Source organism: Ixodes scapularis, unplaced genomic scaffold, assembly GCF_016920785.2.
Source record: "Ixodes scapularis isolate PalLabHiFi unplaced genomic scaffold, ASM1692078v2 PGA_scaffold12__126_contigs__length_90152505, whole genome shotgun sequence".
NCBI lineage: Eukaryota > Metazoa > Arthropoda > Arachnida > Ixodida > Ixodidae > Ixodes > Ixodes scapularis.
In genome coordinates this window covers 2457062-2480756 of record NW_024609838.1, presented here as the reverse complement: position 1 = coordinate 2480756, position 23695 = coordinate 2457062, and the positions used below count along the sequence as shown (strand labels likewise).

The 23695-nt window shown below is 47.6% G+C and overlaps 3 protein-coding genes across 6 annotated transcripts in view; 1 reads left to right on the top strand and 2 right to left on the bottom strand.

Annotated features, from left to right (window-relative positions):
* LOC8032579 overlaps positions 1–23695 on the top strand; it is a 196692-nt gene that overhangs the window by 100952 nt on the left and 72045 nt on the right. For all 4 annotated transcript variants that reach the window (XM_042289370.1, XM_042289369.1, XM_042289368.1 and 1 more), the window contains one exon: positions 9012–9135. The gene's annotated coding sequence lies outside the window, so the exon portion shown is untranslated. The remainder of the gene's footprint in view (positions 1–9011; positions 9136–23695) is intronic.
* Positions 13400–14646, bottom strand: LOC120836770. The gene has a single exon (XM_040205818.3). It carries the CDS (start codon positions 14537–14539, stop codon positions 13400–13402), a length of 1140 nt encoding a protein of 379 aa, XP_040061752.2. The 5' UTR covers positions 14540–14646.
* LOC115318489 lies at positions 16818–18093 on the bottom strand. Its single transcript, XM_040205819.1, has one exon. It carries the CDS (start codon positions 18060–18062, stop codon positions 16818–16820), a length of 1245 nt encoding a protein of 414 aa, XP_040061753.1. The 5' UTR covers positions 18063–18093.

Genomic DNA, 23695 nt, shown 5'->3' with positions numbered 1-23695 from the left:
ACATGTAGTGTAAAAACTCCAGTAATAGTAACCAAGGTATGCCATGTGGGCAGCACATGGCATACGCCATGTGCTGCCCACATGGCGTATGGATACGTAGTTTCCACATCACCTGTGGATACGTAGTGTCCGGATTGCGTGCGGATACACGCCGTCACGTGACGTGTTTATGTTCACATTACGCGGGCACGCATATCCCTCCGGGGTACGAATTGTGGTTCGCGCCATCGTGTGACCGTGTAACTCTGTAACCAAACCACGTAAAGGGGGCCGGAAGCTAAAATAAAGGAAAAAAAAAAAAGAAAGAAAGAAGGCGGAAAATGAAACGTGCCGCATTCGGAAGAGGAAGGGAAGTTGCTTCCGTTTACGGGGACCTTCAAAGTGTGCTACGAGGAAGTGGAACGGCCGACGGCCATTTTGTTTCCGTTTTTTTCTTTTCTCCCTCCCCCAACTTCCGGGAGCGGGTCGACATTGATCTTGAACGTTCCGCGCCGCCGACTTCCGCTTCTGGAAACAACTTCCTCTCCGTCGCTCCATTGATTTCACTAACGCCTCTAGGGCACGCGAATCCGTGACGCGATCGCTGCCGCCGCTCCATGGCGTTGGCGGCCGACGGTAGCATCGTGGCTACGGATGCCGCCGAACCTTCGAACTTTCGTCGAAATTCGGCGAAGGATGAATGGACGGCGTTGGCTGTATGTACACTCCGTGTATCGGGCGGTAGCTTCCGCCACCTGTTCTTCGTTCACCCTTAAGCTGAAACTACGGTGGGAGAATACGTACCTGCCGGACCAATTGGGCGCCTCCTTCTTATCACGTGACCCGGCTCTCCGCGCGTGGGTATGGCCGGGAGCGTGATGACGTGGCGAACGAGAGGCGTAGGGCTGGTCCCCACATGGGCGTAGCTTTCACTGCAGTCTCACAGCTTCGACTTTTGAGGTGTTGCCCGACTTACGCGCAAACATTTTAGATTTGTGGTAGTTTGTTTATTTTTGGAAAACATTACTATTGTTACCAGAAAGCAATCAGACAGTCAAATAGGTATTTAATTAGTCTGTTACCCTCCACCACCTGGTATCATCAGCTCGTTTTCTACTTCCGAGCATGCGTACGTAAGCCGAACTCACTTCGGCCGAATTTTTTCAAACTCTACAATCAAAGTATAGAAAAAAGAAAGAAAATGCCGATTTTGAAACCTGAACTCGTTCGCGACGTTTCTAGTCGCTGCTGTGTGTCTATTCCGGCGGAATAAACCTTATACACAGCTACTTGCATCGATTACAGTGCGCCGCTTTTGTGGGAAAATACTTCCCGAGTTTCGACTAAGTGAACAGGTTTCGTGCTATCTGGGAAGCTTTTGCCTCGGTGCTTGTGTAACTTGTAACGGTACGAGCTCTTCGCATGAATGGGTAAATAGATAGAGCTAAGCCCTATGAATCGGGCGGCAGCTTGCGCCATCTGTAAGTGAACATCCGAAGTGACGAGGTCGTTCATCTTTGAATTCACATCGCTACGTCACGAATTGGGTTTGGGAGCCCTTCACCAGCGTTATTAGATTAACTCAGTTGTGGAACTACTGCGGGGCTGGGGGGTACCTCCCTTCGGTCCGTCTCCCGTCGTCCGAAACGCCATCTACACTCGTGTTTCAAAACTGCGTGTGCCATAGGTTTACGTATACCATAGAATACACTGCAGTTAGCGTAGCAGCTGTCCCCCCCAAAAGGTGGCGCGTCGAACGACGGCTGGCGAGCCGGTGGGGGGATAGTGCTCGTGCAAGCAGCGTCTACGGGCAGTTCAGTAACTACAGTCGGTGACACGTTAAGGGAATGCTGAGCCGAAATTTTGATTTCAGGAAACAACGCGGAAGCGCTAGGCGGGGCGCTACAGACCCGAAAGCATCACTCGTGAAGCGATATCTCCGACGGATGGTCGTATTTTCGTGAAAGAAGAAAGAGCGCGCTCGAACATGGCCACAAAGGCCCGTGACGTCGCCGATTCTCGTTTCCTCCTCTTCTCGCTTTGACTCCGCGAGGACGCGAAGGAAACAAGGGCGTTTCTCCTCGTTCCCAACAGTTCCGCAGGAAACGCCACGTCGCGATTCTCACTCCATCGCATCCTTATTTTATAAAAAAAAAAATACGGCTATCGGTTCGAGATATTGCTTTATGAGTGGTGTTTTGGGGGTTTGTGGCATCCCCATTGAACACTCCCGCTGCTTTATTGTGTGAAATCTAAACTTTGGTTCAGCATCCTCCTAAAAAAAAAAAAAGGGGGGGGGGGGTTACTATAATGTACGCTAGAGGTTCAAGTGCCGCTAGTGTGCTGCGGCAAACTGAAGCAGACAGCAGCCAGTCTGAAATGGACTTTCGGTAATGCGTATCTATGGGCAAAAGTGAGTGCATTTTGTCCCTGCGCTCGATTCAAAAGAGCAAAAATCGCGAATATTTCCTACGTACTAGGCAGATTGGAACATTTTTCAGTCACGCAGACGAAATAATTGGTCGTTTACGGCGTTTTTAATTTTAAATTCGTGGCATGAAAAACGGTGCTCAAACCGCTTCGTACGTGTATTTATGTGCACTGTCGGACACTGTTAGCGCGAACACAGCGTCGACGCTTTCCGGCGTGGGGGATACACGTGCCAATCGAACGAAGGACGTGTGAGAGAGACTGCAAGAACTATACGCACTAACATGGGTATGTAACTCATTGTGCATGCAGACGATCAAAATGAAAAGAAATAAGTACTGCTTTATTCTTTCTGCTCATGAATATGCGCAAACAGACTTGTTCTGCGTTCAAAACATCACAGAACAGGTGGCCGATAAAAGCTGCCCGACATAGGAAACAGTGAAAAGACACAGCTTTCATAGCCCCCGTACTTTATTCTTTACGTTTCGAATATTTTTCTTTTTTAACCGCTCGTGCATGATAGTCTTCTTTATATAGTGACAGGACGGGCATATCAGTAATATCTAAGCACCACCGGAGTGCTGGCGAACCTCGAACACACTCTACATGCCTTCCGATTGTTATTTTGTTTAGAATCGTAGCTCGTTTTTACATACCTGACATGGAACAGAGAGAATACAGTAAGGGTGCAGGCGAGCTGGTGAATGTTAACCATGTTGAATAAACATGAGACTGGGGCAGAAATAAACGTGTAAGTCGAAACAAAAAAGGACAGGGCGACGTCTCCTGCCCTTTTTTGTTCCTTCGACTTAAATGTTCATTTCTGCCCCAGTCTCAGGTTTATTTAACATGGAACAGAGGTTTGGGCCTGAAGTATAGCGAAGTTTAACGTCGTTCAGTGGTACAGAAAAATGCTGTAACGAAAGCAATTACACTTTTACAATGTTAATAAAGGTGCATACTACCCGGTACGACCCAAATAACAAAAGTTATTTATGTTATTTTCCGTCGAAGAGTCAAAATGCACGCGCGTTATCCCATAGGAATGTACAGGAGCATCGCAAAAGAGACTGGTTGCTCTCTGCTTCAATTTGCCTCCCGGAAGTCCCGTAGACACTAGCGCCAGTTGAACCTCTAGCGTACATTATAACAACTGTATAGATTTTACCGGATGCCTTCGCTCAGATACAGTGACGTTTTTCCATTGTGTTGCGATTTGGATTGCCTGACAAGGTTAGCCCTTCGCTCAGATCTTTATACGCACCTGCGAAAATGTGTCGAAATTGGGATAAATAGACCTATTGCTAAATTATCCCAAGCGTCGAGGTGAATGCTGGCAATGTAGGTATACGCAGAGCCTTTTCCGGGTATACGCGCCGCACGCGATTCGGAGTAACCAAAGTAAGGTGTTGAAGAGCGCGCGTGGAAGATGCCTTTCGTTTTAGGCTTTTACTTTAGACCAGCTACTGCCGGAGACGCCGGCACGTGCATCGCTGCATTCCTTGCATTCGCTACTTTCACGACCTGTAGGGGGCGCGCTGGCGCCTGTCGAAATGACTGTCATCTGGATGGTCGTCGTACAGCGTGTGCGAAATGGATTGGACGAACTTTAAACTGACCGCATAAATCGTTTTTTTTTTTTTTTTTTTTTTTTGAACTTATCGCGCTGGGATTTACTACAGATATGCCTGAAGTTAGTGGTAGCTTTCGCTAGAATTCTGGAAACGTTAATTCACCTGAGTAAAAAAAAAACTGTTTTTCCAATATTTTGCTTTGAAAATGAGTGTTACTGTGGCGCTTGTTTGGGCCAAATGAAGTGGAGGGTATGTAAGCCAATTGTATTTTCTTTCCATTTCGCAATTTTTTCAACCGTAGTAAAGACGAGAATACTAGTGCACAGTGAATTTCTGAGGATTTCGAGATGAAAGACTTAGCGATAATTTTTCCATAGATAAGACTAGTTTTCATTTTCTTCGTTTTGACTCCGGAAGTTTCATGCATTCATACTTTCACTTAACGAATGCACCAGCTTCGAGCATCTCTGTAGTAAATCCCAGCGCGATAAAGTTAAGAAACACATTTTTGCGGTCAGTTTAAAATCCGTTCAATCCGTTTCGCCCGCTCTGTAGAACAGCAGCACGAGGCTGGGTCTGCAATGCGTCAGTAATTCTCGTTTTGCTATACATATATAAGAGATATTAAAACCTTTCTTTCCTTATTCTTTTCCCCTCAAAATCAGGAAGGTGTAATCAAGCACCTTTATTGTGAAGCCGATCGTGCAGTAAAATCGCACGAGGGATGCGGTTCTCACACCGCTTAATTACCATCGCCGAAAGTTGCGGATTTTCTTTGAATGCTCGGGTAATTTAGCGGTATAGGTGTAACATTGTGTTGCGAAAAGAACTAGCTCGGCTATGCTGGCAAAATGACGTCACACGCTTCAGGCTGCAAGGGACACGTCTCTCTTGTGGTACCGTGGAGCTTTTGACGTGGAAACACCTGTGCGAAGCACTTCCCGCCCGCGGTGTCGAAAGCCGGCGTCAGCGAGGTTTCATAACTAGATAAATGGTGCCATGGATAGAACGGGAAACTTTTATCAGTTATATCCGCCTCCGATGGAGGATTCCGCGAAGTCGTGAAACGACGCACAACGCGTTCTTTCAAAAAAAAAAAAAAATTTTTATTTTTTTTTATAACGGGTGTTAGGTAGCCTATTTAACAGCTTCATCTCCACTTATTTCAAATTTGTAATAATAATAATAATAATAAAGGAAAACCCCCCCCAAAAAAAAGAAATACTAGGGAGTTTTTGTAGATCGTTTTCGCAGTCCCGCAACGGCTCTCCGCAACACGCTACGCTACCCGCAACTCTACAGTCAAGGTCATCGGCGTGTCGGCGCAGTAGCGGCTTTTTCGTTGCGGAGGGCGGAGAGGGAAACGCGGTCTACGAAAACTCCCTAATGACTATGCTGTTTCACTGTAAGTCCGACCGCAGCGTATAGACCTTTGCATGACTTATCACCCGGGCGAAAAATGCTTAGTCACTAGGGAGTTTTCGTAGATCGCGCTGCCCCCCTCCGCTAAGCGTTCCGCAACGAAGAAGTTGCTACTGCGCCTGCGCGCCGATAGCCTTGACTGTGGAGTTCCCTCTATCGTAGCGGGTTGCGAAGGGCCTTGCGGGATGGCGAAAACGATCTACGAAAACTCCCTACTGAGTGGTGGACGCGTGCGCAGCGTCCGATACACCACACCTCATAGCAGAGTGACAGCGCATGCTCAGAAGGCCTTTTACAAGCCAGCAGACAAAGATGGCAGTGCGCAGAAGACGATGTTTCCAAAGGTCTAGTCTTCTACGTTTTGCGCGACATTTGCTATCAGCTGAACCGAAAGGAACGGGCACATTGCCGGCCTTGAAGGTAAGAGCTGTCTATCTCGAGTTTTATCGGAATATTGGCTTTCTGATAAGCTCACTCGCGTGTTTCGTCCCTACATAGTGCAGACTGCGATGTTTTTTTAGCCTGACATACATCCTGAAGAGTATATTGTTATCGTGCACTTTCGATCCTGCGGAAAAAAAAAAAAAGGTGTCTTGCACGACCTGCGAAAGCTACGATCTATTTTAATTGGACACGAATTACTTATCTCCAGCTTTCTTTCTCTCCCCTCCCTCAAAGTAAGAGGCAGAGCGATTACGTTTTTAACGTGTCTAAAAACGGCGATCACCTCGAAACTGGTATACTTTTTTGATGTTGCATTATGGCTGACTTAGACGGTTGTGTCGAGCGCTCGGAAGCAAAGAGCGGGGCCCTTACTGTGCTGTAAGCGCGCGTGTGTATGAAGGCACTCTACTGTGCTGTGGTCAGCGGCTCCCTCCTGTGGAATCGAGGCAAGGTGCAATCGATTCGATGAGCGAGTCTTGCTACGCGAGTCGGCACCAGAGGGCGGGCTGCAACCACCAACCCTGTACTTTCTTGAATTCGGGCTTTTCTCTTCGTGTGGTGGTTTCTTTCGCGACGTGTGTATGTTGAGAACCGACTCGATGATACCTTAACCTTTACCGGGAAAAGAAAAGCCGAATGATTCCCGTGGCCTCGATTATTCGCATTTCGTGAAATACAGTAGCACTCTACAGCCTTTGAACCGTTTACTTCCTCGGCGGATTTTGTTTCCTATATTTTCTTTTTTAAATTGGCGCGTGTTACCAGAAAAACAAAAGAAAATTGTACCAGTTTTTGCGCTTTGTAAACGGAAGTGTTGACTGGACCCTGTTTGCTGTCACTCTCCACGTGCCAGCTCACTCGAAGTTTGTGCATGTCATCGCCTCAAGTGGCAAACCAACGCCCAAGCTGACGAGACACACCGTAGAGCGACAGACGCCTCGGTCATGGCTATATATATATATATATATATATATATATATATATATATATATATATATATATATATATATATATATATATATATATATATATATATATATATATATATATATGTGTATGTATGTATGTATGTATACGTGCATTTTGAGATAAGACACATCTTATATATATTATCAAGACGTACAGCTTTCAAACGCCAAAAAGCATCGCTTCTTCCTCTTGCAACTGAACCCTTTCTTTTTTTTTTGAGGGAGCAACGAGTGTAGGTGGTTATTGCTCGAAGTCCCGCTAGCTTCCGCAGCCATGACGCGCCCGTCACTCGGGGTAGCATGACGGCGCGAGACGCGATCTCCCGCGGGAGGCTGTCGACCCCCGCTGGAAGTCCTTTTTTTGCTCATGCCATCACACGCGACTATCCTCTTTGCTTCGTTTCCGGGTGCAACCCGGCCCGCGTTCTCGCCGGGCAATCCCGGCTCAATTAGGCGCTCTTTCTTTTTGTCCTCTTTTGATCCGCTTCATTAGCTTTGTCACCCCGACGTGCAGGTATGAAGAACTCCATAACAACAATAACAGAGCAAAGGCGTCTATTGTTGCCCGCTCTCGGCGTGGTCTCTCTCCTCAGTTTCGGTTTGTCGGTATAAATACCGTCGTCTGCTATTTCGAGGTGGCTCCTAGCTTCTTTCGGACGTTTGAGAATTGGGCGAGCAGGGGCGCGCGCCCGCCTTATGAAGAAGTCTCTGCCGTTCTTTTTCTCTGGCTAACGACGAGGGCTCGGTTCTCTTTTTTTCCCACTGGGATAAGACCCACGACGCGCGAAAGTTTCGACGCATATTTCCCTTTTCAAGCCCGGGTGGCTTTCTTTTCGGAGTCGGCCTGGGCTCCGCCCAGATGTCCTTTTCGTCGTCGTTGTTGTTGTTTTGACTTTGTTTTTGTTTTGTTGGTCTAACTGAGGGCCTGCGTACGTGACCTGCGTGACTCGTATGCGCCGGGCGTATTTGGGTCGACCTCTGAATTAGTGGAGTGACTAAATATGGCTCAAGTGAGCGCACTATCGTGTTTCCAAATACGCTGTTTTGTTGTCATCTGCTTGCTTGCGTGGGAGATTTGTGTGCGTCTATGGTTGCAGAAGGGGAAGTTGAGTCATTCTTATGCTCCTTTGCATACTTAGTATAAGGAGTATTCACTGGACGCCATATCTGTGGGTGATGTTTAGAGCGCATGCTCAGAACGATCTCACATTACTAGGCTGCTAAGACCGGCAATCTTGACGGTGTTGAATGCACGTTACAAAAGAACTGTGGAAGCTCGCCTTCAGCACACGGTCAGGAGTCGTGGACACAGCTATGGCCGCCGGTGAATACTCCCTATACAACGCTGTCAAAGCTCCTGGCGCGAGAGCGTGGCTTCTTCACCTATGGTTTCGTTTGCGCAAGAACGCGTGCAAATGATCTGCGAGATGAAACCATATATGCTCGCGCCAACAGCTTCGACAGCGTTGAAGATTAAGTGTGAAACACTTCAGCGTCCCATCACCCAATATATAGCTTCGTAGAGCTTAACCTAACCTTACGCTGGTCTCGCAGAAGCCTTAATGGAACTTAGACGTTAGCTTGTCCTGCGCTTAAGTTAGCCTCATCCAACATCGGTCGATATACTACGAATATAACTTAATCTAAGTTTTAACTCAAACCTGTGTAACCTGTTGTGTCGGCGTGTTTGACTTTCGAAATTAGCATTCCATAGCTATCCCTAACCTGTTTATATTTCTAGCATCACTCTTTCCGTTGTGTTGCTGAAAATGTGGACAGAAAGATGTGGAACAAAAAAACATGAGACTGGCGTGAAGCACCGTGCAGACCGAAGCAGTGCATAATCATTTGGCCGACTTGAGTCTTTCAGCTGAGCTGAGACTTTCAGCCAAGAAGGAACTTTTAGCCGATCTGAGTTTCAGCTGAACTGAGTGGGGCTTTTGAACCCCATTGGCACTTTCAGCCGAGTTGGAACTTCCAGCCTATTTGAAACTTTGAGCCGACCTGGAACTTTCTGCCGAATCGAAGTTTGATGCCAAACTGAAGGTTTCAATCAAATCGAGACTGCTGCTGAACTGAGATGCTTACCGTTGCCGGACTAGCATATGTTCGTTCTCTGTCCCTGCATACCTAATCATACCCTGGCATATGGTGTGGTAACAATCTCATCCCTGACATTCTTCACCTTCAGGAAACCGCTGTGGGTGATGGTGGCGGGAGCTTTCGTCATCCGCTACGACGGACGGTGCAGTTTGACCAGGATGCTGATTTGAACGTGCTGGCCTGACCTCGTGGCCAGTTTCCACCATCACTAGGTAAGGATGTACGATTCTTTAGATACGATAGGGGTCGGAGAATTGAAAAGTTTTTGACGGAACAGCAACGGAACTTTTAAAGTGTAAAAAAAAAATTCGCCTTGTCAGTCAAATTGGCAGTTGGTGAGACGGTCATTACTAAAAGCATAGAAAACCGATCAAATAATACACACACATTTGGAGCACATGTATAGTCGTTTGGTTGGTTAATTGCGGTTTAAGAGCGCGAAGGCAGATATAATAGAGAAAAATAGCGCGACTAATACGAGGGCATCTGGGACGAGGTCGAGTGGAACGAGGACGACCGGGACAAGGACAAGCGCTGACACCGTACAAGCGCTGACTAGCAACCGAAATATTATTAGAACAGAAACACGAAATTGACGCCGATGTTCCCGCAGGCACTGTCACGATATGATCTTGAAACGCTTCGTTCTTCACCTCACATGTTAAACCAAAGCAAAAAAAAAAAAAAAAAAATTATCGCGCTTGATTATTTTACGTGGAGATGGAGGACCAGCGAAGCTGTTATCTTTACGACAACTATACAACATCTATACGATTTACATATGATTGCAGTGAAGACCCGTACACGACTTCGATGTTTAATTGTCTTTATTTAATTCTTAGTGACCAGAGTGATCATTTCCTTATGGTCATTTATGGGCAAGTTCTAAACCCACTTTTTTCGAGGCAAACCTCGAGGACAGTTATTTCCGATAGAGCCCAAGTCTCTAGACTCTTTATCAGCATCGCGGAAGCGAAAGAAGGTTAGATCGGCGCGTTCTGCCCTCATATTCTTAGCTGAGAAACGTCGGTGACCGTAGATGATGACAAAGGATTAGGACCTCACTATCTAATAATGCCGAAGAAAGCTGACTCGAGCCAGTTGACCCCTCTTTTTATTCCCACTTGCCACGACCAATCGGAGCGAAGGAGCGCCGCTTAACGGGATTTGTTTGTCAACATCCATGGACGCATTTTTTTCCTTCGAAATTCTAACACACAACAGCATCGCTGCAAAAAAAAAAAAAAAAAAAAAATTGTAAGGGTTATTGATGACTGCCTTACGCACGTGGACTATAGTTTATATGGTAGGCTGCGATGGGGGTCCTGTTTCCAAATATGTGCTGCCGCCCCTCGGGACATCTGCGGTTCGAGGTTGCACCAAAACAGGTCCGCCATATCTGTTCTCCTTGCGAGCACACAACGCGTTCGCATCACTTGTCCCACTCATTTGTCCGCGCTATTTGGGCACCTTCTTAGCACTTCTAGGATGTATAGTGACTCATTATCAGGATGAGCAAGTCTGGTTCGCGTTGAAGCCGGACCACCGAGTCGTCGTACTCCAAATCCGTGCGAACCGCTCCGAGAACCGCGGCATACTTTCAAGCAAAACCTTAAGCTGCGGCGGCACGAATCCATGCCGCTCACCTCACAAGAAAAAACACTTACAGCCAGGAGGCAGGCATGTAGCCAAAGGGGGGGGGGGGGGGGGGGGGGGCGCCCCCCCCCCCCCCCCCCCCCACCGAAATCTTCCATTTTGCTGGGGCCTCCTCTCCCCCCTCACCCTCATACAGCATTTTGCCATTGGCGCCCCAAATTTTGTTTTGTGCAAACAAAACAAAATCCTGGCTACGTGCCCGGTAGAAGGTGATATCCGAAACCGTACAGACGGATACTGTTTAATGTCATCCAATAAATAACAAAGCACTGAATGGAAAAAGAGGCTCACGAAGCGTCGACGCTGTGGTTGTTGTTGCTTCGAAGTTTGTTCCTTCGTCGCGATCAAGAGTGTACTTCTTCTCTTCTTTTCGTGAGTATGGTGGCGTGTGTCAAACTGTGTTAACTTTTGAGGAGGCTGATCACGGCTGGATAAAAAACAAATTAACCCACGCAAAAAAAAAAAAAAAAGGATGTTTGTTTTGTTTGCTTTTTACGAAAAGGATTGGGTCAACGAGGCTTGTGCACAGCATACAAGATGAACTCATATGTTTTGGTAGCACGCAACCTGGAGCCCAGGAGCGTCAAACACTGCGCGCATGCGCACTACGTATTTCGGGAAAGAAAAAAAACAACAAAAAAACAAACAAAAAGAAAACAGAGGTTCATTATCTTCCGGGGCAATTGGTCCTTTTGTTTGAACAACACTCGTGTCTGTGAAACGTGGTTCGCAGTGTTTTTCACTATGAGCTCCTACCCACTCGCCCAAATGTCCATTCTAGCAGAGATAAGGCTATAAAAGTGTCGATCGCGTTAACTCTTGCAATAACAAGGGTTAAGAGAAGTATTGTAGTTTAGCTAATGATGCGATAAAAAATATGAACTTGAATTTAGTATAAGGGTATTAGATATGGCGGTGAGTTCAGTGTATAGTTCATGATAATGGTTGCTTTAGTTATCCTCAAGGAAGCTAAAGCAAGATTTCGTGAAACCAACTGGTCATCACCTTGTAAGATGACTCAGCGTAAAGGCTGGTTCGCACACTTGCGACTGCTTGCGACCGTGCGCCTAAAATTGCGGAGAGATAAACAATGCCCTCTCCCTCTCACCCCCTGCGTCGTCTGCTCCGCCGAGTGGGCTGTACCTGACATCCGGCTGTCATTCAAACTCGGTTTAAAATCGCGTCATTTTGAAAATTTCAAGCGCAGATGCGTGGATTTTGATATGGAAGTTATCGTGTAATCCTATTCTCGATAAAAAAGACTAACCGAGTCTAATTGCAATGTTACCTGCGTGCGAAAAAGAAAAAAAGGAACAAATGTGTCAGAGTGGCAAGTCGCTCCGGCGAAAAGTAAATCTGGTTGCTGTAGCTATTTTACTGTACGAAGTTCCTGCTGGTGTAGCCCTTTAGTGACAATGTGTGGAAGTCTGGAATAATAAATAAAAACGTGCTCTCCTGACGCAATAGACGCAGTGGCTGGGTGTGGTACCGCCGGCTGACTCCACTGCTATCCAAGTAACGGAGCAAAGATACGCTAGTTGATCAATTACTGAAATAAAACAACAAAGCGCTAAAGGCTGATTTTGGAGTAGCCATAAATATTTTAAGAACGCCAACTGCTTCATAACGGCAGCCACGAGCGAGAGTTTGATGTTCGGTACAGCCCGCCGGTACAGCCCAAAGATGGAGAACGGCAACCACCCGTCTTGTCTGCTAACGGAGTCGGGCGCGTGCCCTCTCTTTCTCGTTTTACCCCGCCGATCCTGCTGTACTTCCCGGATGTGTGGAGAGGGCGCCGCGGTCGAACGAAATGGCGCCGCCCTGAGAGGGCTAAATGGAATGGCTTATAAACGCCCAGTTTATCATATATAATACGTAAACTTAGATCTCACAAATACAGCAAAACCTTCGTTCCATGTATAAATGCAGTTCTAGGCTCGGCTCATAGATGGCGCCAGCGTACCAGGTGTGCTTTCTCGTCATAGGAGATCACAAGAGCTCGCGGTCCTATAAGCCAGTGCGAGTGCGTATAATAGAAGCAAATATTTAAAAACAACTCTGCTAAGGGGAAAAAAAGAAAGCGAGACGAGTTATTGCGGTCCTGACGGAGATGGACGAGGAAAGTGTTGGGACTCGCCGGCTTTTCAACTTATGCGTATGGTCTCTGCCAGACTTTGTTGACAACCGGAGGTATGCAGGGCGCAAGTTCGTCTGCTTCTTTGGCAGGGGTGGTGGAGACGTCATAAATACGCCGAGCTCTGATTGGTCCGATTGGAAGGAGTGGTGCGCAGATCTCAAGGCGGCCAGCTTTGAGGTCTACCCACTATCCTTCCCATCAGAAAAAAAAAAAAAATTGGGTTGTGTGTGTGTTTATACAGCCTAGAACTTGGTCTGCCTCACAGGGGCGACGAGTCTCCCAGCTGTAGATGAGCAATTTAGCCAGTGCAGTACAACCGCTAGCCTGGGGTCTTTAACGTGCATCACGCAGTAGTGATGCACGACCGCACGCCGGTACGATGCTCATCCAGATCGAAACGGGCAGGGGTGCGGCTCGAACCCAGGATCCCTGGGTTCTGCAGCGCGAGCTTTCGCTCCACGTGCTCCGAGCTGGTGTGCGCTAGACCACTCGGCCACCGATTTTTTTTTTTTTTCTTTATTGCATGGAAGCACAGACGGGTGGGCACATGGGTCATAGTTGCAGTTTTGAAACGAGAATGCACTGAGATTATACAAGCTTATTCAGATACATTTTCACCAACACTTTTACAATTCAGACAAATTTGCATAGCTTTTCGGGTGCGCAGGACTGAATCGGCTGTATCAGAAATCAGGAAACGAAAGGCACTTTTCAAGTCGCCAGTACCATCTTGGCTTTTCCCCGAGTTCATCAAGGACACTTATTACGTGATTGCATGTTTCGATAAAATTTGATTTGGTAGTCCTTGGTGGTTCAGCGTTTCTGTCTATCATGCGAGTCTTCCAGAGACTATGCATACCAAGCAAAATAAAAAAATCTGCGGGAAATGTGTCTGGATCTTCCACAGGAAGAAAACGAATAGAGTATGTGTTAATATACAAGTCCTTTTTGATAGTCCTTTGAAGCACATCCCAGAAAAGGTATGCATCTGTGCAAAAAATAAAGCAATGCTCAATAGTCTCTGGCGTGTTGCATAAACGACAGTTGACCGACCACGGTACAAAAATTCCTTTGTCACGTAGCCATGGTTTTACGGGTAGTGTGTTAGTATGAAGCTTAAAGAAAAATGTTTTTGCAGTCGGGGGAACGCGCATCCTGCGAACTCGTTTTAAAACATCTTGATCTGTACTGTTTGGATAGTGGCTGCGATATAAAGGGTCTGGAAATAGCGAATCTATCAGGTTATGGTAGAGCTCTTTTCTGGAAACGGTGAATAAATAATCCAAAGAAAAACGCACTTTCAAAAACTCAAAAGCTTCGACGACTTCTTTGAGAAAGCCAAAAGGTCGCGGCATTGCCACATGATCGGATGAAACAACGAGGTCAGGGAGGAGATCCATCAAGTGAGTTTGGAGAAAGGTCCTAATGAACGGGTGGGAAGACGTTCTGAGGAACATGAAACGTGAAACAATTTTCCGTACAAATAAGTGGGTTAAGCCTAGTCCTCCCGCTTCGATAGACCGAAACAGATTGTCGCGCCGCATTGGCTCCCATGAAGAGTCCCATATGAAGGTCGCAAATATCCTATGGAAACGCTGAAGGTGTCCTCGGGCACAGTGAATAACCTGAAGCACGTACCACAGTTTTGCGACTAGGAAGATGTTACATGCAGTAGCGCGGCCAAACACCGAAAGATGATTAGGCTTCAGCATGTCCGCTCTGCGCTTAAGATTTTTGACACTTTCTGTCCAGTAGCGTGAGCTATTTCGAACACATTCTAGTGGCGCGCCAAGGTAAGTAGTTGGCACGCCAGACCACGCCATTCCTGCATAATCCGAGGGCGTTGTCCCCCAAGTCCCATACCAAAGTCCACAGCACTTGGAGGTGTTAACCAGCGCTCCAGCTGCCTTACAAAATTGCTGGGTTAATTGTAATGCAGCGTCGATACTTTGCTTATCAACACAGAAAAAAGCTACATCATCGGCATAAGCCAGGACTTTCACTTCACGAGATAACAATTTATAACCTTTTACGTCTGTACTTTTCAGTATACTTAAACACAGAGGCTCCAAATATAATGCAAACTGAAGGGGAGACAAGGGACATCCTTGCTTTACAGATGAATGAAGGTAAATTGGTTTGGAAAGAGCTCCGTTAACTATTAATCGAGTTGTTGCTTCGGAATAACATATTTTTATACCGTTAAGGAGGACTTTTCCTACGTTTATGTGTTCTAAAAGAGCAAACAAAAAGAAATGGCTTACGCGATCGAAAGCTTTCGCTAGGTCAATTTGAAGCATGGCTACTTGATCTTGTAAACTGTCGCAGCAATGAAGAACTGATCGCGCTACGTGAATGTTTGTCTGGATTGTGCGGCCTTTAATCCCGCATGTTTGATGAGCTCCAACCACTCTTGAAATGGCACATTGTAAACGTTTAGTAAGAATTTTGGCAAATATTTTGTAATCGACATTGCAGAGCGCTATTGGGCGATACCCTTCAACAGTCCTTAACTTGTCGGAGTCGGAGCTTTTTGGTATTAACACGGTGTGACTTTGATAAAACGATGGAGGTAACCTGCCATACTGAAGTGAAGCTGTGAAAAGTTCAAGGAGGAATGGGCATATCATGTCTATGTGTTGCTTATAAAATTCTGCTGAGAGGCCATCTGGTCCAGGTGCCTTCGAGCTAGGAAGAGACCCCACGGCCTGGCATATCTCTTTGAGAAAAAACGGTCTAGTAAATAGTTCGGAGTCCTCATCACTCAAGCTGGGCAGCAGTGAAACGAGAGGCGCATACTCTTCATTTGATGAAGGGGAGACCTGACCAAATAAGTTTTGATAGTGTTGTGTGAATGTGTTCATAATGTTTTCGGTATTTCTTGAGTAAGCGCCGTTACATAGCAACTCCGGGATTTCTTTAGCTAAGGCGTGCCTGCGCTCGTCATCTAAAGTCTTTTTAGTAGGTTGTTCGGCCGACACAAGGCGTTGACATCTTGATCGCACAGCCGCTCCTCGGTAACGCTGAAGCTCGTGGCGTTGGAGCTCAGATTTGAGAAAGCAAATTTCCTCATGAAAACTACCTGGTTTTTCGCATTCCAGCTCATACAGTTCGTGAAGGCTATGTGTAAGTGCACGCCTGTCAGCTTTCTCATGATATGCCTGAATACACGCACACTCAATTGCGATGTTTTTAGCTTCTTGCTTAAAACTATCCCACTGTGCAAAAATGGAAAGATCGGTATTACTACGAATAGCCATAAAACAGGTAATTAGTCTCTCATTAAAGTCATTGTTTTTAAGGATATTGCTGTTTAACTTCCACAGCGCCCATTTTGGCCTAGATATTTGTTTGCGTTTCTCGCCTAGCCTCACAGTTACAACACAATGGTCAGAGAAGGATACCGGCGTTACCAAATATTCAAACGTGTGTTCCAAAAGACAACTAGACACGTATATTCTATCAAGGCGTGCGTGGCCAGAACTTTGCAGGTGCGTGGAGCGATTGATGGACGTTCGAGAAGCACCGACGTCACTTAGGCAGTGTTGGCGCACAAGATTCTCGAGAGCGATACTGCTGTTGTCGCGTCTCAGACTGATCGTCGAGCGGTCGTGGGCTTCGCATACACAGTTAAAGTCGCCAAATAGGACAATACATTTGTCGGTGTCAAGAAAAGCATCTAAATTTTGGAAAAGTGAAAGTCGACTAGAAGAGTCATTATAGGCATAAACGCAAATCAGCCGCCAGTGAATTCCCTCTAAGTAAATGTCACAACAGATAAAACGACCTTCAGTGTCAACCGTGTACGAGAGCGAGGTGTAGTTCAAGTCTTTGCGGAGAAACAAGAAACAACCAGCCGATAGCCCCACAGCGTGACTCACACAAACTTCATACCTATGTAAAAAAGGCTGGAGCGCACTTGTTGTGGCCTCCTCCGACTCTATCTTTGTCTCCTGAATCGCAACAATGTCCAGCTGCTCACGTTGCAAGAGCCGACAAAGTTGCACCTGCCTCGCACGAGATCTTAGACCTCGGACGTTTAGTGTTGTGAAATTTAGGGGAATATTCTTAGCTTCTATCCGTCCTCATAGAGGCCGCATTTCAGCGTTGAACGACACTCGTCACACTTGAGGTAGCTCCTGGCTTCGCATTCGGCTTGGCACGGGACCCCGATGCCTTCTTTTTGGCGACGTCTCCGTCGCCAACACGGTTGAGTAGTGTTGACGACCCGCTTGAACACGAAGGTGCCTCTGTGTCAACCGGTGCCGGTCGCTTGAGTGGTTGGCTGCTGCTCGAGGAAGGGCCGTCCTCGCTAACTGCGTGCTGAGGTGTAGTCGGAGCCTTGGAGACAGTCGGTACGGGAGTCGCATCAGGTTCCACGTGCGCATTCTGTGTGGTGCTGGTGTTTGGGGATGCTGCAGGTTCCAACACTGGAAATACTTCATTCTTGTCGATGTTTTGTGATGGCTGGGTGTCTGTACTGTCCCCGGGCCGTGCGTCTCCTGAAGGATGGGCCGATTCAACGGGTGGCAATTCCCCGGTGACGTCAGCTACCTCACTGACGTCCATTAGGAGCTCCGCCGCTGTGTCATCTTCGTGTGTTTGACGTTGTCGTAACATGTCCGCATAGGTGGCGCCGTTGACACACTCCTCAGTTTGGTGACCATACCGCCGGCAGTTGGAGCACCTCGGTGTTCTACAGTAGCGTCGAATATGTCCCACTTTGTTGCAGCGCAAGCACAGCGGAGGTCGGCCAGGAATAAGGACGAGGCTCTGGCATCCGTAGACTTGAAGGAGATGTGGTATCTGACTGGCATTGACACCATCCCCTAATACCAGTACTACCTCTCGATTTAGAGTCTCCATGTGCTCAAGCTCGCTGCACCTCCATTTTTCTCTCTTGATCGATCGCACTTTGCCAAACGGGGCGAGAGCTTCGATAACTCGTCGATCCTCTAGATGCTGTGGAAGCCAAAGAAGCTTTAGGTTTACTTCTTGCTTGTCCGGGTCAATGATGAGGCACTTTCGGCCTTTCACGCAGAGCTCTCGTTGAGCGACGAGCTTTGCCTTGGTAACAGCGTTGACACACGTCAGCATCCAGACGTGAGACATCTGGAACTGTCCGAGGCTCACAACGTCCTTCAATTCGACGATGCCACGTAGGGCGTCTCGAAAATCAGGAGCTCGATACGGGCGCGCCGAGAGGTCCCCATGCAAGAAAACGGAATTCAGGCTCAGGTTACCTGATGTCAGACGTGGCAGGATTATCCGGTAGTCTTCTGTAACGTTATCAGACGTCATAACGTTTCCTCGGCCAGCGGCCGATAAATTTTCCCCGGAGAACATGGAAAACGTGGCCGTTCGAAACGGCGTCTTCTTCTTTCTCCCTCGGCCACCGATCCCCCCTTCCCATCAGAGCCAACCAGAGATCGGTGTTCTGATGTCGCCGAAACCCCTGCGCGAGAGGCTAAACTACTCGAGCATCGAGGAGAATGCTGGAAATGTAGGTACACGTGCCTCACGCGCTCGGCTACCCCGTATGAAAGATTCGAAGGAAATAACCGTATACCGTTCACGAACGCGCGTGCGAGATTTCATTTACTGCTGCAGACGCCAACACGTGGAGCGCGTGTGTAACAGCACTTACAGCGCGCTCCTTTGTGCTTGGGTCTTAGCCAGATTTCTTTTTGCCACTTCTAAGGACGTAATTATTGCGTTTTTCTTCACGAGTTTGTACGTTGGAGAGGAAAAAGATTTTCTTCTGTTTGCATTCGAGCTGAGATGCATTCTACGATATACAGGGGTGCCATTGAACCAGCTTTATGTCGCAATTCACATTGTTCGTTGCAGAGGCAATTCCTTTGTCGTCCAGTCAAAGCCGCCTCTAATTTGGTTGTTATAAGAAAAAACAAAAAAACACAGGATGTTAATCTGTATACATGTAACTTTATTCCTCGCTTACACAAATATGCTCGTTGTATAATGAGGCTGGAGCATGTGAGAATGGAGTAGTCAAACTAGCACTAATAGCGTTGTTTACTCCTAGAGGCAGTTTTGTGTGGCACCGCCTGTTTGAGCTCATTTGTGTAGGCTTGGCCGGTGGTTTTTATCGCTCGCGTGTCTCCAGCGTGGCTATTAGCTAGTGTTAGGGTAGTAAGCGTGCGTCAAGGTTTTTTTCACGCGTCGTTGCACTGATAATAGTTTCAGGAAATGTATGAGCGCAATTTTCGCGGTAACATAGTGGTGTAAATGTTGTCGGCTACAGGGAAAGAGCAAAGTGGGAGCTCCTCCCACATCTTTCCACTTTGGCAGAGCGAACGCTGGAGACGAAGTCACCTCCTCTCCAGCGCTCGCTGACATGTGTAGTCAGTGACCTCTCTCGGTCACTGACTATACATGTGTCACCGATTATACATGTGTCTAGGAAAAGTGATAATTGTGCAGGATAATTGCGCACGGGTTTTTAACGGCATACTCGAGCACAAAACACAAAAAAAGCCAGAAGCACATAAAAAGGCAGGATGGTCATCCACTTTGTGTAGGTGGATGACCAGCGAAGCTGTTTTGCACACGGCGCAGACGTGACACAGAATTTTGAACAGAAGTACGAACACATTTATTGTGTTCGTACCTTTACTGTCATCGTGACGAAGGGTACGCACACATATTCATCGTTGTCATTATTTCGCGTCAACGAATATCAGCGCCCCGAGGAGCCGGAGGAAACTAGACACGCGCGACGGGACCGCCACCCCGGGTGAGCGGAAGGAAAGGAAACTAGGCGCGCAAGCGGGGGGCTTGGAACGATGGCAAAGGGAGGGCGGTGCGAGCGTAGACATGGCCGACGCGGGTCGCACAGCGGCAAATCTTTGAGAAAACTCCAGAGCCATAAATGTAGAGAGTTTGGCCATTCGTTGGGAAGTATAGGAGACAAATGAGGAGGCGCCATTGGCCGAAAGCGGGCTGGGCGTGTTCCAGGGCGTCTTCAGAAATTCGAATGTGACCAACCAGAAGCCGGAAAGAATACCCTGGCGGTGCTCGCGAGAAACAAACCTGATAACTGCATGGGAGTAACTCTCGATGGCTGAAAATATGGTACACGTGATGTTTCAATCACGTTAATCCAAAATGATGGTGGAAGAGTGCGACTAGCGGAACGATCGACATAATCCGTATACGCCAAGCGCCAAGGGCCGAGAATCTGCCGTCCGAACGGTCACACCCTGTCCGAGCAAAACAGAGTTGCGCGGCGCATTCGTTTCTTACATCTTTCTGCATGATCATGATCAAAACAACACGTGCACCCTATTTTTAACCACAAAGAGTCACTACACTTCACTCTTTCGCGCCTATTAAAACCATATACGAACATAGACTTTTGATCAGAACTGTTTGCCGCTACCACCGCTAGGGGATTCTTTTCGGCTTCTGATTGGCCAAGAGAGCATGCCAAGCCCTCTTTCCGACTCTGCCGCACGTCCTGACTCTGCCCGCGCCTCCCATTGACCAAACTCTCTACATATACAGCTCTGGAAAGCTCTATTTGTATCTACCCGAGAGTCTACTGATCATGAAAATGGTGCCTATTGATTAGTAGTCTACTGAATAGACCTATTTCTAAATTACCCAAGCATCAAGGAGAATGCAGGGAATTGTGTTCCACGCGCCGCACGTGCCGGCGTCTGCAGCAGTAACTCTTTTAAAGCCTGAAACAAATAGCATCTTGCACGCGCGTTCGTCAGCGCCTTATTTTGGCTATTTGCTTCGAATCTTTTAGACGGAGGAGGCGAGCGCGTGCGGCGCGTAGACATTCCCAGCATTTTCCTTGATGCTTGGGTAATTTAAAGGTAGGTCTATGAGAATGATCCCTAGATTGCCTGGTCTGGAATCTTTTATAGAAAAACAATCGTGAGTGTGCAGTCGAGCTGGTGAATATTAACCATGTTCAATTGACCTGAAACTGGGGTAGAGAAGAAACATCAAAACGGAGAAGGGACAGAATATAGACAGACGTCCTGTCTATTTTCAGTCCCTTCTACGTTTTGATGTTTCTTCTCTGCCCCAGTCTCAGGTCAATTCAACATGGAATCTTTTCGTCACGCTATTCACCAACACCCAGGTGTGTGCTTGGCGCGTGCGACTGACTTTCGTACAGCGAGAAATCTTCGCGCGTCGCAAGCAACAAGTTGCGGGCAATCGTTGCCGACTTTGCTGGGTCTTCCAAACCATTTATGACACGCGCCACTCGTGACTGCAATATAATCCTGTATAGAAAATCGCCTTCTCGAGGACACCGCCGACGTCGCGCTCACAACGGCCGTCAAAGCTGCCGCGGTCCTGGGCACCTCCATTTTGAAACTGCACTCGTAAGAAGTTAGCTAAAAAAAATGACGAGCAAAAAAATTGTCCGCGCACGCACGCGTTTTCCGAGAAAAAAACAACAACAACAACAACAAACAATCAAACAAACAGCGTATGTTAAATAGCGCACGCAAACCTCGAAACGCGGTTGGCGTTCGGCGCATGCGCAATGGAGGCGACGCTATTCTTTGCATATACGCTATTCTGAAGCTCCCTAATGCTTCACTGTTCGAGGTCTTGTTGACGCGGGCGGGTCGGCTCCGTTGAGTGCGCTTCCTACCGGACGCGGTCGCACTGCGGGGAAGCAACACTCGCGCAGAGCACCGTCGCCCGAAGCGCGGTTTGTGCTCCCGCGCTATTTGTACGAAGCGTAGCGGACCTTATTATGGTCCGTCCCAACATGATACTTCAAAAAATCGTGAGGCGACACGACTCCGACATAAGTCATACAACAGTCCGCTTCCATCCCTTTTTACTTTTTTTTTTTTTGATGCCGTGGGAAAAGTTTTTTTGGTCGAATTTCGGCCGTGTCTTTATTACGAGGGCCGGGGGCCTTAAGCCTGCTCATTCCATGGGTCCGGACAGCCACTTACGAGCTCTGTTGGCTGTCGGTCAGTCGCTCAAGGCCTCCGCTGGTCTTCAGGTCCTGGAGACGGGAAAGGCTGTGTTCAAAATCTTACCCCAGTAGATCCGAGCTACTCCTGCGGGTCGTGTCACGGGATAACGCAAGTAGAGTGAGGATGGACGCGAACAGGCTTTCGAACGCAAAGGCACACAATGCTTACCCCGGAGTAAGACCGAGTAAATTTGGGAACACGGCCAAGGACTCGAGGGCCCGGCAGAACAGAAGGACAGCCATTGGCAGGTGGCGTGTGACGTCGAGTCTGACGAGAACCGAGGCCACCGAAATGCGGAGGAAGCGAGGAGGAGAACCGTCTGTTCAAACAGACATTGGACTGCCGAACGCTTCGACTTTCACGATTTTTGCCTGAGTCGTCTCGCCTCACGATTTCCGAAGTGTCCCGTTTGGACAGGCCTCCAGACAGCGGGGAAGTTAGTCAGCCTGATTAATGGGCGCCTGTTGTCTCCGCTGTAGATGAGAGATTTAGCCAGTGCAGTAGTGCCGCTGTAACCTAGGGCGTTTAGCGTGCATCGTGTAGTGGTGATACACGACCGCACGCCGCGGTACGATGCTCATTCAGCTCGAAACGGGCATGGGTGGGCATCGAGCTTAGGATCCCTGGGTTTTTGCAGCGCGAGCTTTCGCTCCATGTGTTCCGAGCTGCAGTGCCCGCAAACACACTCGTCCACTGATCACCCCTCTCTCTCTCTCTAATGTACTTCACGTACACAATGCGCCGCATCGCGTAAAAACAAAAACAAACAAACAAGTTCGGGTACGCCCAATTGCGGTAACCGTCGTCTGCTCTCCAGGAAATCCGGCAAAAAGCGTTTGTTCCGTTAAACTTACGCCTAGCGCAATTTTGTTGTCGTTTTTCCTTAGGGCAACCGCGTGCGTTGGAAGAAAGTGCCATTCAGGGTCATCCCGCGCGCGCGTTGGTAATTGTTAACAAGAAGGAAACTTGTCGATGTGACAACTCTACCGCCTGGTTAGAATTTTGTGAACAGTGCCTATTAAATGCGGGTTAAAGTCGCCGGAGCCTGGGGAAAGTAGCGCCGTCACCTTGCCTGACTCGCTCGCCAGACACAAATACCAACATACAGACGACCGTTCCTTTTAATCTGTCTTGGTTGGACATCGTCATTTCGGTCCATTCAAATCTCCGAAGGCTTCGAAAGGGTCGTTCTGAACCAGTTGCTCAAGAATCACTACGGGGCATCATCGTACTCACAGCGTTCCTCACCAGTATAAGCGCCTTTGGCACTGTGCGTGCAATCAACCTATCAATCATGTTTATCTTCGCAGATCTATTACAGTGATGTTGCTCTCTTCGCGTATTTCGAGTCGGGAAGATTATTTTTCCCTGCCTCCAAGCGGCGACACCGCATCTGGTAGCGGTGCGAAGATGCATACTTCTTTCGCCGTGTGTGCGCCGATAGAAAAATCTCGGCATTCAGGAAATATCTTTACGAAGCAACTTGTCACCGGAAATTGGGATCGGCTCACCAGGAATGGAAAGGACGAGGAGAAACTGCTCATTTCATGGACCATAATGGCGCTACTTTTCCAGGGACTCTTAAAGTATGCAGGTAGCTTACGGAGTGCCGGCCAATATTTTCCCGATATAACTAGGGATGCCGTAAACCTTCCGAAGTTTGGGATCGAAAGGTTTCGAAAATTTCGAACCTCGTTAAGGTTCGAATTGAAAATAAAGTTCGCAACTTTCGAACTTTTCTAAACCTTCAATTTGAAACATTCGAAAATTTGAAGGCTTCTGAAATTTTGAGTTCGAAGTTCTTCAGGAATCAAAATCGAAAACTTCAAATCGAGATTCAAGTTCGAACTGTTTGAAGGTTTTCGACGGCTTCGATGCATAAGTTCGAAAGTTTTGAATTTAAGTTCAAAGTCTCCGATTTTCACGGACGGAGATGGAACCCAGCTGTTTTCAGTAAAGTTTTAACGGGTTCATCTAAAACAAATTCACGAAATGTGCCAG